The 16272-nt window shown below is 41.2% G+C and overlaps 1 protein-coding gene across 1 annotated transcript in view; it reads right to left on the bottom strand.

The window, feature by feature from the left end:
* LOC124775795 (protein CFAP210) overlaps positions 1-16272 on the bottom strand; it is a 183414-nt gene that overhangs the window by 73613 nt on the left and 93529 nt on the right. The window contains exon 7 of the mRNA XM_047250626.1: positions 12724-12967. Coding sequence (XP_047106582.1) covers positions 12724-12967 — 244 coding nt within the window. The remainder of the gene's footprint in view (positions 1-12723; positions 12968-16272) is intronic.

Here is a 16272-nt window from a genome sequence, read left to right as displayed (position 1 = left end):
TCCTGAATTCACTGTCTTCCAGGAAGCTTGTGGCACGCAAATTATTCTGGCTGAACCCTGAAACAGAAAGTTCTGAAATATTTAATGAGGGTTGGAACGTGTATCGGAAAGACAGATTGGACACCATATGAGGTGGTGTCTTCATTGCAGTTGACAAAAATATTGTGTCTACTGAGGTCGAAGCAGAGTGTGATTGTGAAGTTATCTGCACATGTTTAAGAAGGCTAGGAGAAATAAAGTTAATTGTTGGGTGTTATTACCGACCACCAGGTTCAACCGTGACAGTTCTAGAATCATTCAAAGTGAGTCTACACTCTGTATCGCAGAAGTACCCGGATCGTGCTATATTAGTCAGAGGCGACTTCAACCTACCTAGTACAGACTGGAATATCTATGGATTCACTACAGGTGCTACAGACAAGCCGTCGTGTGAATTACTTTTGAACACATTATCCAAAAACTGTCTTGAGCAGCTAAATCAACAGCCAACGTGTAATGGAAATATTTTAGATCTGGTAGCCACGAACAGACCAGACCGCATCGACGGTGTCAGTGTTGAGATCGGGATTATTGATCATGATGTTGTCATTATGACAATGGTTATGAAAGTTAAAAAGTCAGTCAAGAAGGCTAGGAGAGTATTCTTACTAGAAAGAGCAGATAAGCAGTTGCTAGCATCCCACTTAGTAAATAAATCGACTTCATTTACTTCCGGTAAAATGGATGTGAAAGAATTATGGGCAAATTTTAAACACATTGTAAATCATGCATTGGACAAGTATGTGGCAAAAAAGTGGGTTACAGACGGAAAAGACCCACCATGGTTTAACAGCGCAATTCGGAGAATGCTCAGGAAGCAAAGACAGTTGCACTCGTATTACAAGAAGGATCAGGGGAATGAGGACAGGCTAAAGTTAGTAGAGATTCGTGCTGCTGTAAAAAGATGATGCGAGAAGCATTCAACCGCTACCACCGTCATACCTTATCAAAAGATCAAGCTGAAAACCCAAGAAAATTCTGGTCTTACGTAACTCTAATTATAGATAAATCTAAATTAATGCAGATGAATAGGAAAACCCAAGGAAATTCTGGTCTTACATAAAATCGGTAAGCGGGTTGAAGGCTTCCATCCAGTCACTCACGGATCAGTCTGGCCAGGCAACGGAAGACAGCAAAACGAAAGCTGAAATTTTAAATTTAGCATTTGAGAAATCTTTCACGCAGGAGGATCGTACAAACATATCGCCGTTTGAGTCTCGTACAGATTCCTGTATGGAGGACATAGTGATAGACATCCCTGGGGTTGTGATGCAGCAGAATGGGTTGAAAATAAATAAATCGCCAGGTCCTGATAGGATTCCAATTCAGTTTTACAGAGGATTTGTGACTGGTGTAAAGAATGGCAGCTAACTCTTAATTATAGATAAATGTAAATTAATGCAGATGAATAGGAAAAAGAATCCCATAATGTTTGAATACTCCATTAGTAGTGTAGCGCTTGACACAGTCACGTCGATTAACTATTTGGGTGTAACATTGCAGGAAGTGGGACAAGCATGTAATGGCAGTTGTGGGGAAGGCGGATAGTCGTCTTCGGTTCATTGGTAGAATTTTGGGAAGATGTGGTTCATCTGTAAAGGAGAACACTTATAAAACACTAATACGACCTATTCTTGAGTACTGCTCGAGTTTATAAAACACTAATACAACCTATTCTTGAGTACTGCTCAAGCGTTTGGGATCCCTATCAGGTCTGATTGAGGGAGGACATAGAAGCAATTCAGAGGCGGGCTGCCAGATTTGTTGCTGGTAGATTTGATCATCACGCGAGTGTTACGGAAATGCTTCAGGAACTCGGGTGGGAGTCTCTGGGGGAAAGGAGGCATTCTTTTCGTGAATCGCTACTGAGGAAATTTATAGAACCAGCATTTGAGACTGACTGCAGTACAATTTTACTGCTGCCAACTTATATTTCGCAGAAAGACCACAAAGATAAGATAATAGAGATTAGGGCTCGTACAGAGGCATGTAGGCAGTCATTTTTCCCTCATTCTGTTTGGGAGTGGAACAGGGAAAGAAGATGCTAGTTGTGGTATGAGGTACCCTCTGCCATGCACCGTATGGGGGATTGTGGAGTATGTATGTAGAAGTAAATACATAAAAAGAAATAAAAAGACTCGGTGTGGTGGTGAAATGATGGCTGTGTAATGCTGGAATGGGAACAGGGAGGGAGCTGGATGGGTGAGGACAGTGACTAACAAAGGTTGAGGCCAGGAGAGTTATGGGAATGTAGGATGTATTGCAGGGAAAGTTCCCACCTGCGCAATTCAGAAAAGCTGGTGTTGGTGGGAAGGATCCATACAGCACAGGCTGTGAAGCAGACATTGAAATGAAGGATATCATGTTTGGCAGTGTGTTTGGCAACAGGGTGGTTCACTTGTTTCTTGGCCACAGTTTGTAGGTGGGCATTGATGTGGATAGACAGCTTGTTGGTTGTCATGCCTACATAGAATGCAGCATAGTCGTTGCAGCTTAGCATGTAAATCACATTACTGGTCTTACAGGTAGCCCTGCCTTTGATGGGATAGGTGATGTTAGTGACCAGACTGGAGTAGATGGTGGTAGGAGGATGTGTGGGACAGGTCTTGCATCTCGGTCTATTACAGGGGTATGAGCCATGAGGTAAGGGATTGGGAGCAAGGGTTGTGTAAAGGTGGGCGAGTATATTGTGTAAGTTCAGTGGATGGTGGAATACCACTGTAAGAGGAGTGGAAAGGATAGTGGGCAGGACAATATTCATTTCAGGGCACGATGAGAGGTAATCCAAACCCTGACAGAGAATATAATTCAGTTGCTCCAGTCCTGGGTGGTACTGAGTTACGAGGGGAATGCTCCTCTGTAGTCAGACAGGGGGGCTTTGGGAGGTGGTGGGAGACTGGAAAGATAAGGCACGGGAGATTTGTTTTTGTACAAGGTTGGGAGGATAATCACTGTCAGTGAAGGCTTCAGTGAGACCCTCGGTATATTCTGAGAGAGACTGCTCTTCACTGCAGATGTGATGACCACGGGTGGCGAGGCTGTATGGAAGGGACTTCTAGGTATGGAATAAGTGGCAGCTGTCAAAGTGGAGGTATTGGTGATGGTTAGTAGATTTGATATGGACAAAAGTCCTGATGTAGCCATCCTCTAGAGGAGTCCTTCTAAAAACCAGAATCCTAAACCCCTCACTTGGTTCAGATTCATTGATGATGTCTTTGCTATCTGGATCAAAGGTGAGGACACCCTATACACATTCCTCCAGAACCTCAACAACTTCTCCCCCATTTGCTTCACCTGGTCCCACTCAACCCAACGAGCCACCTTCCTAGATGTTCACCTCCACCTCAGAGACGGCTGTGATACTGAGATCAGAATATTTTAGTACATGAATGGCTGAACACTTATTCACTCCACATTAGGTTCATTTACAGCTTAAGGCTTCCGTCCTTCAACTATCATATTGCAGCATCGGCTGTTGCTATATTGTGCCCAGTTAGCTCTGCTTCACAATGTCTGTTGGCCATTCATTGCTTCACAGTGCATAACACTCCTGCCTGCCTTTGGTTGACTCTGTTGCAAATCAGTTCTGCTTAGGCATACTTTTTGAGTGAATTTGGTTGATATGCTACATTGCCCTCCTTTTTATCAAGACCCAGTCCCTTGGGTCAAAGAAATAAATTATCCTTTACACTAGAATTCCTGGAGACTGGCCCTTCTGGCCCTGTCTCTCAAGAATTATTCTAACAATTGGTTTCCTTAATCCTATCACTTAAACTTACACATTTCTACAAGGTCCCTTGACCTGCTCCTTAACTCAAAACACCATGTAACTTATTTCATTACTAGGCTTCTTGCACAATAACTTCTAAATCTCTATCGCAAACTTACAAGCTAAAATGAATCAATTATCCTTAGTACCACCCCCTTTCTACATTCATCTTCCTTCTGCTGCTTTTATGCCGGGGTATCTAATCCACTGGAATCTAACCAATGGTTGGGTCTGAACACAGTCTTCTGCTTTGTCTTCTATGTACCAAAACAAGGACTACACTCAGCAGAACAAGTGCCACTGTGGTGGTTGGTATGAAAGTAGTCAATGTTGCCTCCTTCCAGTATTAATTTTCCTGATATAAATTCACATGCTGCAATAAGATTTCCAGGGAGCCTTTCCCCTCCTGCTGATCCAGAAGTGCATTAATAGAGTGCATTAATTTCAGCCCTAGAGACTGATTTAAAATGGTCAGATCTGCAACAGGTAGCACTTCCACAGACTCCTCTGGCCATTACAAACGAGGCTGCAAAATACTCATCTGAGTTAGTCTGGAAATCGTGGTGGGCAGATGGAAAGTAGGCCCCATTATCTCACATGCTGTTCTATTCAATAACAAACCACTCCCGTTTAATTCTAGCCTCTTTACTGACATAAGCTTCCCCTGCTCAAAACAGCTAACCACCACTACCATCCTGTCAAAGACAGAGTACAGCGAATGCGTCTCGACCTGCTGAAAGTACAGTTCTGCAATTCCCACTCAATCACTTCTTTATTGCATTCTCGTACCTCCTTTTGTCCCGTTAGGAATGTCACTGAGCAGGAATCCTGCCCCTCTCTTATTATCATATTCGGACAGACAGACTGTGATTTCCCCTCGGTAGCATTTTTGTAACTTTGCTTCCTCCATTTCTACATATTTTCCCTTGTCTGTCACCTGACAGGATACATATGAACTATGTAGCACTCATAACTTGCTCGTATCCCTGCCACTAGTATGGGAACAGGAACGTAAACTTTCACTCCATCAGTTCTCACTGATACTCTGGCTACCTTGAAATAAACAGGTAAATTTTTGTGCTCAGGTTCTAAAATCAACACCAACTCCAGTGTTGGTTCCTTCAGTACTTTCCTTAGATAATTACTATTAAAACCGTCTTGATCACAATTTATTTTATAAGGTGACCGGTTTCGACCACTGCTGTGGTCATCTTCAGACCATTGAGTGGAAATCCCTTTCTGTTGGAGAATCACAACTGTTGTGATTCTCCAACAGAAAGGGGTTTCCACTCAATGGTCTGAAGATGACCACAGCAGTGGTCGAAACCGGTCACCTTATAAAATAAATTGTGATCAAGACGGTTTTAATAGTAATTATTTACAATTTTATTGATCACTGTTGTTCCCATAATGCATTCAAAAGTAATACTTTCCTTAGACCCCCTGAGTACTGCTCTAGTGGTCACAAGTTTAACCCTAGCTGACCTCTTACAGCTTGCTGCATAACCTCCTGTAATTCTGTTACTCTCCCCTGTGCTCCCCAGAAACAATCTTCTATGGACTGCAACTATTTTGTCATTGCTACTTCTCTATCTAAGACTTCTTCTTCAGTTTGTAGCTCTCAGATATTCTGATTAACTGCCTCTTCTGTAGCTCTGGCACACCACATTACTTCTCCAGTCAGTTGTCATAGTTGTCTTGCGTTATTCAACATGTCCCTTCTCTAAATGTGCAATCTGCATGGTGAACCAGTCACTCATGACTTTGTTCATTTTTTCCCAATGTTTAACCTTGTCTATTGTGTCATTCACCCTTTGAATGTCTTCCTCATCAGCAGTGCTAAATATTGTTTTCATAGGCTGACTTCCAGTGCCAATCCAACCCCTCTTCCTTTGTGTATATGGAATAAACCCCAGTACCTAAGTCATCTTACTCCTTAATTTCTCATATGCTCCATGTATTTCTCACATACCCTGGCACTTCCTTTGAGTATCCCATGCCTTTCCGTTCTCTGATGGAATTTGTTCATTGCTTCTTCAAGTCTTCACCTCATTATGCAGCTCCCATGCATTGAATACCACCTGTATCACCTAGCAATGATTGGTGAGCACTATGTCTTCCTGCTTGGCGAACAGCATTGACCCTTCCAGGTGCTGGTTCCGTAATGCTTCCATCCCAATGAAGAGCAGCAGTCCCACTATGAAACAATAGTAACAGACCAGGGAACAAACTTCATGTCAGATTTATCCAAGGAATTGTGTAAGTTACTGAATGTGAAGAGGCTAAGGACACGTCCTCTCCAGCCACAAACCAGTGGAAGAACTGAAAGAGAGCCTATGACAGTTGGGAAGATGCTTGGATACTACATAGGCCCACACCACTCCAACTGGGATGTGTATTTGAAGTACTTTATCTCTGCCTACAACTCAAAACAGCATACAAATACAGGATTATCACCACACAAAGTATTACAAGGTCATAAAATGCCATCACCATTCGACATACTGAAAACAAAGAAAGGGTAGACTGGAGAGTCAATCATCTTTTCTGCACCTTACCTAGGGGCAGGAATACCTATTACTTTCCTCACCCTTAAATTAATTGCTGCTCCACAACTGCTTATACTCATTACACTAAATCTGTATCCCCCACCCCTCCTCACCCAAAAAATAAATAAATAAATAAATAAATAAATTAAATGACTATCTCCAAGGCCTTAATCCATAGGGATTTCTCAATAGTGTTTCATTCATAAACTCTTATTTATCTTCTGATACCATTCTCCTCACTATCCCTTTCCAGTCTGCATTTCCTATCTCTGGAATAACCTCCATACTCCCTTGAACAGGTTTCAATTGTCATTCTTGTTGGCAATTGAATCGTGACATTTACTGACAGCATAAGAGCATAGTCTCTACCACTTACTTTGGCCCCTGATACTTTTAAAAAACTCAAGCACACTGTGGTACTTGGAAAGCGAATAGCTTCAGCATGCTATGCGCTTAGGATAATAAATTCAGTGTGTAGTAGTTCGTATACTAGAACTGCATATTTCACGTATGTCCACTTTATAATTAGTTATGGCAGTTCCTTCTGGGGATCAAGAGCACAGAACAGACAAACAATATTTAAGTTGCAAAAAAGGGCTGTACGAATCATAATGAAAAGTAGCAATAGATCCCATTGCACGGAGTTATTCAGGTATGTATGCTCCATCTTCTATGACAAAATTACACTTTTCCGTACTCACTGCTTTTAACCTTAGGAATACTTCCCTTAATCAGTGAATATGCTGTTCCATATCACTCCCATAGGTAATTATGTCATCAAGATACACTAATCAGTGCTGCTGTTTTAAATCTCTGTGTACTCCATCCAACAATCTCCAACATGTTGCAGGTGCATGCTTCTAAATTGGTAGTGTCCCCAGGGCTGCAAAAATGATGTTTTGTGTTGATCCTGCAGTGCAATCTTTATCTGGTGGTAATCACTTTTCAAATCCATTGTTGAAAAATATTTTCATTCCCCTAAATGATCCAAGGTTTCTGTGATGTTTGGCAAAGGGGAGGTGTCCGTTATGGTTTTCACATTTAGATGTCTGTAATTATGACAAAAGCTATATTTTTGTGTTCCTTCTGTAAATTTTTTTGGCACAACTGTTCCTGTCCCTGTGCACTATTACTTTCTTCAGTTATTCCAACTTTGCTGTTGATTGATAATTTTCTCCAAAATTGGCTGTAAGTACCTAGGTATTCTGTATGGTCTGCAGTAGACAAGTGGTTCATTTCCCATTGGTATGCAGTGCTGTGTAAGATGTGTAGCTGGTAGTGGACTTTTTGGAAAAAATAAATCCTTAAATTCCAGAAGCAATCTTCCATTCATTCCCTATTGCTAACCTCTAGGTGCTTCACTTTTCTTTGAAACGCAGTTTCAATGGCATCTGGTGATTTCCATGGCTGTCAGCCCTCATGCCTCATTCTTCTTCCTCCAGTATATCCATATTAGGGATTAAAAACTCATTTGTTAATCCTATGTCTTCTGCACTAAAATTATCTATAAAAACAAGTACCTTCTTTTCATTCTTTGTTTCTTGTACGTGTACAATACTTCTTTTAACCAAGCAACCCACCTGACCTAATACTTCATTCTCTTGTAATGCTTCCCCTACAAACAAAATTCCTACCAGCAAGCTAGACTCAACACTGACCCAAAATGAATTGCCATGACCCTTAGGTATACAATTATGCGAATCATGTCAAAGTGTGGTCATTCACAGTTTAATCAGTTTATCTTTCACGAAAGGCTCCTCTCGTGACATCGCTACACTGGCAATGACTTCACCTAATTGAAACAATTTTGCATCAAGTTCCACCCTATATTGCTGAAGATTGGTTATGGCACAATGCTGATATAATAAATCTAATCCCACAATCATGATGTAGCCCTCACTCATGAGTGACACAATCTCTACACATTGTTTAAATTGAACCATATCCAGGCAAAAGTCTATGTCCACTGATCCTAATAGTGTGAGATCTTTACCCCCCACCATTCCACACAATGTGCACTGTGGTGGGTCCCATTGCTTACATTTCACCACATCACTATTGGCAGACAACACATGCACCCATGTGTCTAATAATATCCTGCAACCCTCTCTTCCTATGATTCCTCTTACCGCACAACCCATCTCTGCATACGATTTCATAGCATCCAGTCTTACTAGGAATGACTGTAGGTGGACCTGGAGTTCCTGTTGGGGTTTAGCATGTTATTCTTCCCTGGTGCTCTACTTCTAAGGCTATTACTTCCTCCTATTTATTCACATCACCCTGAGGCTGGCGACACTGCCTACTCACATGTGCCATTCATCCACATCTGAAACATTTTATACTAGCTGCAAACACTGTCTGTTTACCCTGAATTCAAGTTGACAAATTGATCTCCTCAGACTTTATAGCTAACCACACTGCTGTGTGCAAATCCATCAGACCCTCTGTCTGTACACGTCTTGACGTTTCTGGATGCAATCCCCTTAAAAAAGCATTGAGCAACCTATGCTCAGCTTCTTGCAAAATAATTTCATTGACTGTAGCATCCAGTCCTAACTGATAGGTACATCCATTAATTTTCCTTACCCTATCCACAAATTGTTCTGCATTTTCCATATTTCTCCCTTAAGAGCTTCTGCATACCCTACATAAAGGTTTAGCTTCCCCTGTTAGTCTCAATTTTGCAACACCCAATAATTCCTTATCACATCAACCTTCCATGTCATCCAGGTTTCCAAGCTCTTCCATAAAGACCTGCACATACTCAGTTGCCTTACCAGAAAAAGAAGCAATTAAACTTGTGACTGACAATCTACACCCCATTGTGACTACTACGATTCTACCAACACATGCAGTTCAGCATTATCTGCTGTTAATTGTGATACTTTTTCCATCAATATGCATACTGCTTCCAGCTCTGACACACCCTGTGTCTCTGGTTCTGTTGAAGCTGTATCCTTGACAACATTCATTTTGTGAACTAACACAAAACAAGACAACAAAATACATTAATTTGATTCCTACATCTAATCATAAGCCATCTCGACTCTTGGCATTACTTAGCCATATGCTCCCAATGATTAAATGTACAACATTTTACTGGAACTGATACCATACATGGTTCTGAATGGCCCTCAAGGTTACACTGTGCACATCTAACAGGCATAACCAATCATGACTTCCATTACCTCTAAAACTAGACAGATCCACTGGTTCTCTTCTTGCAATAAAATGTACTTTACAAAATGCATGACCATCAAATATTTTCTCCATGACAAAATACAATAACTTTTTTTGATTCACAGTACTGTAGGCTGTAGATTCAGACATTGCTCTAAGAAGGCTACATAGATGTTAACCCGTTGATTGTCACTTGCGGAGAGTGAAATGAGACATCAGAACAACAGTAGATTTGTTTAATTAACTTCTTTATTCCAGTCCTCAGCCATAGTACATCAGGAACAGCTTGGTGGAGGTGTCCAGTTGCCTCTCATGCAAAACAACAGACATCTGGCATCGTGACAGTTCAAAGAGTGGGGCCGAGAATTGCATCACTCAAACGCCATTGTACACTCCTGGAAATGGAAAAAAGAACACATTGACACCGGTGTGTCAGACCCACCATACTTGCTCCGGACACTGCGAGAGGGCTGTACAAGCAATGATCACACGCACGGCACAGCGGACACACCAGGAACCACGGTGTTGGCCGTCGAATGGCGCTAGCTGCGCAGCATTTGTGCACCGCCGCCGTCAGTGTCAGCCAGTTTGCCGTGGCATACGGAGCTCCATTGCAGTCTTTAACACTGGTAGCATGCTGCGACAGCGTGGACGTGAACCGTATGTGCAGTTGACGGACTTTGAGCGAGGGCGTATAGTGGGCATGCGGAGGCCGGATGGACGTACCGCCGAATTGCTCAACACGTGGGGCGTGAGGTCTCCACAGTACATCGATGTTGTCGCCAGTGGTCGGCGGAAGGTGCACGTGCCCGTCGACCTGGGACCGGACCGCAGCGACGCACGGATGCACGCCAAGATCGTAGGATCCTACGCAGTGCCGTAGGGGACTGCACCGCCACTTTCCAACAAATTAGGGACACTGTTGCTCCTGGGGTATCGGTGAGGACCATTCGCAACCATCTCCATGAAGCTGGGCTACGGTCCCGCACACCGTTAGGCCGTCTTCCGCTCACGCCCCAACATCGTACAGCCCGCCTCCAGTGGTGTCGCGACAGGCGTGAATGGAGGGACGAATGGAGACGTGTCGTCTTCAGCGATGAGAGTCGCTTCTGCCTTGGTGCCAATGATGGTCGTATGCGTGTTTGGCGCCGTGCAGGTGAGCGCCACAATCAGGACTGCATACGACCGAGGCACACAGGGCCAACACCCGGCATCATGGTGTGGGGAGCGATCTCCTACACTGGCCGTACACCACTGGTGATCGTCGAGGGGACACTGAATAGTGCACGGTACATCCAAACCGTCATCGAACCCATCGTTCTACCATTCCTAGACCGGCAAGGGAACTTGCTGTTCCAACAGGACAATGCACGTCCGCATGTATCCCGTGCCACCCAACGTGCTCTAGAAGGTGTAAGTCAACTACCCTGGCCAGCAAGATCTCCGGATCTGTCCCCCATTGAGCATGTTTGGGACTGGATGAAGCGTTGTCTCACGCGGTCTGCACGTCCAGCACGAACGCTGGTCCAACTGAGGCGCCAGGTGGAAATGGCATGGTAAGCCGTTCCACAGGACTACATCCAGGATCTCTACGATCGTCTCCATGGGAGAATAGCAGCCTGCATTGCTGCGAAAGGTGGATATACATTGTACTAGTGCCGACATTGTGCATGCTCTGTTGCCTGTGTCTATGTGCCTGTGGTTCTGTCAGTGTGATCATGTGATGTATCTGACCCCAGGAATGTGTCAATAAAGTTTCCCCTTCCTGGGTCAATGAATTCACGGTGTTCTTATTTCAATTTCCAGGAGTGTAAGCAATGTCTCTGGCTGTGACCATGATGGCAGCACAGCACCGCAGCTGATAATACTGTGGAGGCAGACAAGACCTCCCTCCAGTGAGCAGGAGGCCCTCTGCTTTGGTTGCACCTGCCCTTGTGTCTCAGAGCAGGCTGCGCTGCCACATGGCCTAACAACAGATCCTGTACTGCATTCTGGGATGTCACTTTGGGTGTCACAGGCTTGTGGTTTGGGCCATGATACTGAGACAAGAATATTTTAGTACATGAATGGTTAAGTACTTATACTCTCCAGACTATGTCCATTTGGGGCCTAAGACACATACTCTAAACATTTCTTGGTGGCAAGTGAAGAAAGGCTTCTATTCTTCTGCTAGCATACTGCAGCATCGGCTGTTGCTATGCAGTGCCCAGCTGCTCTGCTAAGACCATGTTTTGCTTTGCAACATTAAACTTTTCTGTTTTATTTACTTTTGCTGAAGAATTTGCATAAAGAGCAGATGGACACCTCCTGGAAATACTTCACTACGATACGTTTCAATGAATATTTATTCTCCCACATGCATTTAATATGGCTTGATAGAAAAATGTAAAATTTCCGTATGTTACACCACTGGCTAAAAGACTGACTACTTATTTGCTGGTAGCAACAACTGTTGTTCTGGAACAGTATTTCCTATATTATTGCTATGAGGAGGATCATGAGACATTACTTCCTTAATATTCTTCCTTTTGTTTTCACACACATTTCACTTTCTTTGGACTGACATCTTGGACTATTTATAATCTAAACTTAAAAGTTCAAATAGTAGAGAAAATATACAAATAGCTGTTGTGCTAATTGTGTAGAAATCAAATTCAACAGCACAGCAGAGAGAGAGCTACACTGTTGCCGCAAAATTTTGCACCTCCACATATTGAAAAGTGAGATATAGTTCCTACCCCTGTCTCACACCAATTATAATTTGATCTAATTCATACAGCTAATGAAACAGAAAAATTACAATATCTGATTTAATTTTCTTTTTGAATAACTTATTCAGTTTCACTTTGTAGTATTGTGACATTTACTTTTTTGTCATATCAGGTAAAAGGATATGGTGCAAAGGAAAACATTGGGAAACAAATGATAAGAAACGTTTCATAATATACGGATAGCCCCACATTTCTTCATGAATGATGAATAAACAAAAAAGGCTGTATGAGTAACTGATGCATCAAAGTGGCAAGTGTTATACTTTTCCAATAACCAATGAAGTCTTAATAACCAAAATCAGGTGAAGATGAAAAGAAATTCCAATCGTGTTCTTCATACAGGAGACACGATAGCAACAGTATAAGCCTCTGCAGACTCTCCGAAAACGCAAAATCATGCTCTGGAACTTACCATTTGTTCATCATAGTTTCGCCGGACTGATTGACACATTTCCCTGTGATTCTTCTTCTCATCTTGTTCAGCTATTCTGTTCATTTCATCTTGTTTGTATCTTTGTATTAAATTCCATTTTTTAATTTCCTCAGCCTTTCTTTTAAATTCTTGCTCTCTATCTAACAGATCTTTCCTTGCTGCTTTAATTTCCTCAACAAGTCTTCTCCTGTACGCAGCTTCTTTCTCTCTAGCTTCTTCTGCTCTAAAAATGAAATGCAGTTTATTAAACAGCGATATCAACAACCATACATTTTGTTTAATATATTATAGATAGCTTTTATCATATGGTGTGCACAATATCTGTTTAAATGAATAGTGTTTTTTATTTTTTATTTATTTGTTTTTATTTGGTATGCGTATTCCATAGATCCGTACATGCGAGTGATTCACCTGGATGTGGAACATGTCAATACAATTGTACAAATACAATTAATGCTACAGAATAGTAATATAATTCAATGATATAGATATTACAAGCTGTCATTAAACTAGTATAGCAATTCTCAATATAACATTATAACTATAACATTAACACTATAACATTAACATAATATTGTATCATCCATCTAATAACTAAGAGACTAAATACATCTATTATTAAGGGAGGGCATTACTTCTGGAAAAGAATTCATCTAACGAGTACAGTGGATGGTCAAGCAGGTATTTTTTTAACATACCTTTGAACAGCGTTTCATTTTTTATTGTACATTTAATATAATTAGGCAATGCATTAAAAGTCTTTATAGCCGCATACTTTACTCCCTTCTGTACAAGTGTTAAATTTTTTAGTTCAACATGTAGATCATCTTTACCTCTAGTATTGTAGTTATGGTATGAACAATTTGTTTCATACTGAGCATAGTCTTTATTAACTACATTCATCAGAGAGTATATGTACTGACATGTTGTGGTCAGAATACCTAACTGTATAAAAAGTTTTCTACATGAGGTTCGTGGAGGAACCCCACACATGATTCTGACTGCTCTCTTCTGAGCAGTTAAGATTTTTTTTTGAGGCTGGTGAATTACCCCAGAATATTATTCCGTAACTCATTAATGAGTGAAAGTACCCAAAGTAAGACGATTTTAAAATGTTGATGTCCCCAAAATGAGTAATTATTCTTAGAGCAAAAGTTGCTGATGAAAGCCTTTTTAGAGTAAGGGACACGTGCTGTTCCCAGTTGAGCCTACTGTCAATGTGAACCCCCAGGAATTTAGTGGATTGCACCTGTTCTAGTTCCTGGTTGTCATGAGCAATTACTATACTTTCTAGAGTTTTATTTTTTGTGTGGAACTGTATAAAATTAGTTTTTTTTTAATATTAACTGAAAGAGAATTAATTGAAAACCAAGCTGTAACTTCTCTGAGTATATCATTAACATCAGTCTCCAGATCAGTCTTCTATACAAGATATCATTCAATATAGTTCACTTCTATGTCTGTTTCCTGTGTTGTTTAACTCATTCATTCATTAACATATTGTGTTCTGTAATAGAAATAAAGCTGTTACTTCGATAAAAGCTACCATTTCTTCCAGTTTACTTGTTGTCTGCCCACTATTCACAATCGGTAGATCAATTTTTAGCTGACAACAATGGTATTTTTCAAAGAAAATAGTTACATATATCTGTAAATACTGACTTCTTTTACAGTAGATTACCACTCGTCATTTAGCTTCACTACAATCACTGCTACTTGCCATATAACTAACAGAACTTTTCTTCCTTTAAATTAGACATGACCCCCACCTCCCCAACATCTCCCCATAAATCACAGACATAGCTGTTGGCGGAGTTGTTTGCATCCCTTGATTGCTGTACCATAGGTAAAGACTATCAACACAGGGGTATCTGTTGAGAGTTCAGAGAAATGTCTGCTTCCTGAAGATGGGCAGCAGCCTTTTCAGTAGTTGCAGGGGCAATGGTCTGGATGATTGACTGATCAGGACTTATACCATCAACCAAAATGGTCTTGCTTTGCTTGTACTGCAAACATTTGAAAGCAAGGAGAAACTGCAGCCATACTTTTTCCTGAGAGAATGCAGCTAGACTCTATGGTTTAAATGATGATGGAATCCTGTAAAATATTCTGGAGATAAAATAGTCCCCCATCAGATCTCTGGGTGGGGACTATTCATGAGGATGTCAATTTCAAGAGAAACAAAACTGGCATTCTATGGATCAGAGCATGGAATGTTAGATCCCTCAATCATGCAGGTAGGCTAAAAACTTTAAAAAAGGGCAATGGATAAGTTAAAGTTAGATATAGAAGGAATTAGTGAAGTTTGGCAGCAGGAAGAACAGGACTTCTGGTCCGCTGAATACAGGGTTATAAATACAAAATCAAATAGAGGTAATGTAGAAGTAGGTTTAATAATGAATCTGAAAACAGGAATGTGGGTAAGCTACTATGAACAGCATAGTAAATGCATAGTCATCACCAAGATAGACAGGAACAAAGCCAACACTCACCATAGTTGTGGTGCAATACACAGTGGTTTACAGAGTATAGGTATAGATGTAGCAAAAGTTATTTTGCTATCTAGTGCAGCAAATTATGAAGACATTGAAGAAATGTATGACAAAATAAAAGAACTTACTCAGATAATTAAGGGAAACAAAAATTCAAATGTGATGGGGGACTGGAATTCCATAGTAGGAAAAGGAAGAGAAGGCAAGAGTGTAAGTGATTAAGTACTGGAGAGAAAGGAATGAAAGAGTAAGTTGCCTGACGGAATGATGGACGGAGCACAATGTAATCATCACCAACACCTGGCTTAAGAATTGTGAAAGAAGGTTGTATATATGGACGAGACCTGGAGACAATGGCAGGTTTCAGATTGATCACATAATAGTAAGATAGACATTCAGGCACCAAATTTTATAACTGTGAGACTTTCAAAGGCAAATGTGGACACTGATCACAATTTATCAAACCATAGATTCAAACTACAGAAGCTGAAGAGATCGCAAAAAGGTAGGAAATTAAGGAGATGGGACATGGATACATTGAAAGAACCAGAGCTTGCTGAGAGTTTCAGAGGGAACATTAGGCAATGATTGGCTAGAACAGGGGAAAGACATACCATAGAAGATGAATGGGTAGCTTTGAGAGAAGAAGTAGTGAAGGCAGCAGAGGATCAAATACATAAAGAGAAATCCGTGGATTGCACAGGAGATATTGAATTTAACTGAACAAAGGAAAAATATAAAAATATAGCAAATGAAGCAGGCAAAAGCAAATATAAATGTCTAAAAAATGAGACTGACAGGAAATGCAAACTGTCTAAGCAGGAATGGCTAGAGGACAAATGTAAGGATTCAGGGGGAAGATAGATACTGCCTACAGGAAAATTAAAGAGGCCTTTGGAGAAAAGAGAATCAGATATATGAATCTCAAGAGATCAGATGGAAAACCAGTTCCAAGCAAAGAAGGCAAAACTGAAAGGCAGAAGTAGTGTATAGAGGGTCTATACAAGGGAGATGAAATTGGAGGCAATATTATAGG

The sequence above is a fragment of the Schistocerca piceifrons genome, chromosome 2 (assembly GCF_021461385.2).
Source record: "Schistocerca piceifrons isolate TAMUIC-IGC-003096 chromosome 2, iqSchPice1.1, whole genome shotgun sequence".
Lineage (NCBI taxonomy): Eukaryota > Metazoa > Arthropoda > Insecta > Orthoptera > Acrididae > Schistocerca > Schistocerca piceifrons.
Note: the sequence above shows the minus strand (reverse complement) of the source record. Positions and strands in the feature narration are given on the sequence as shown.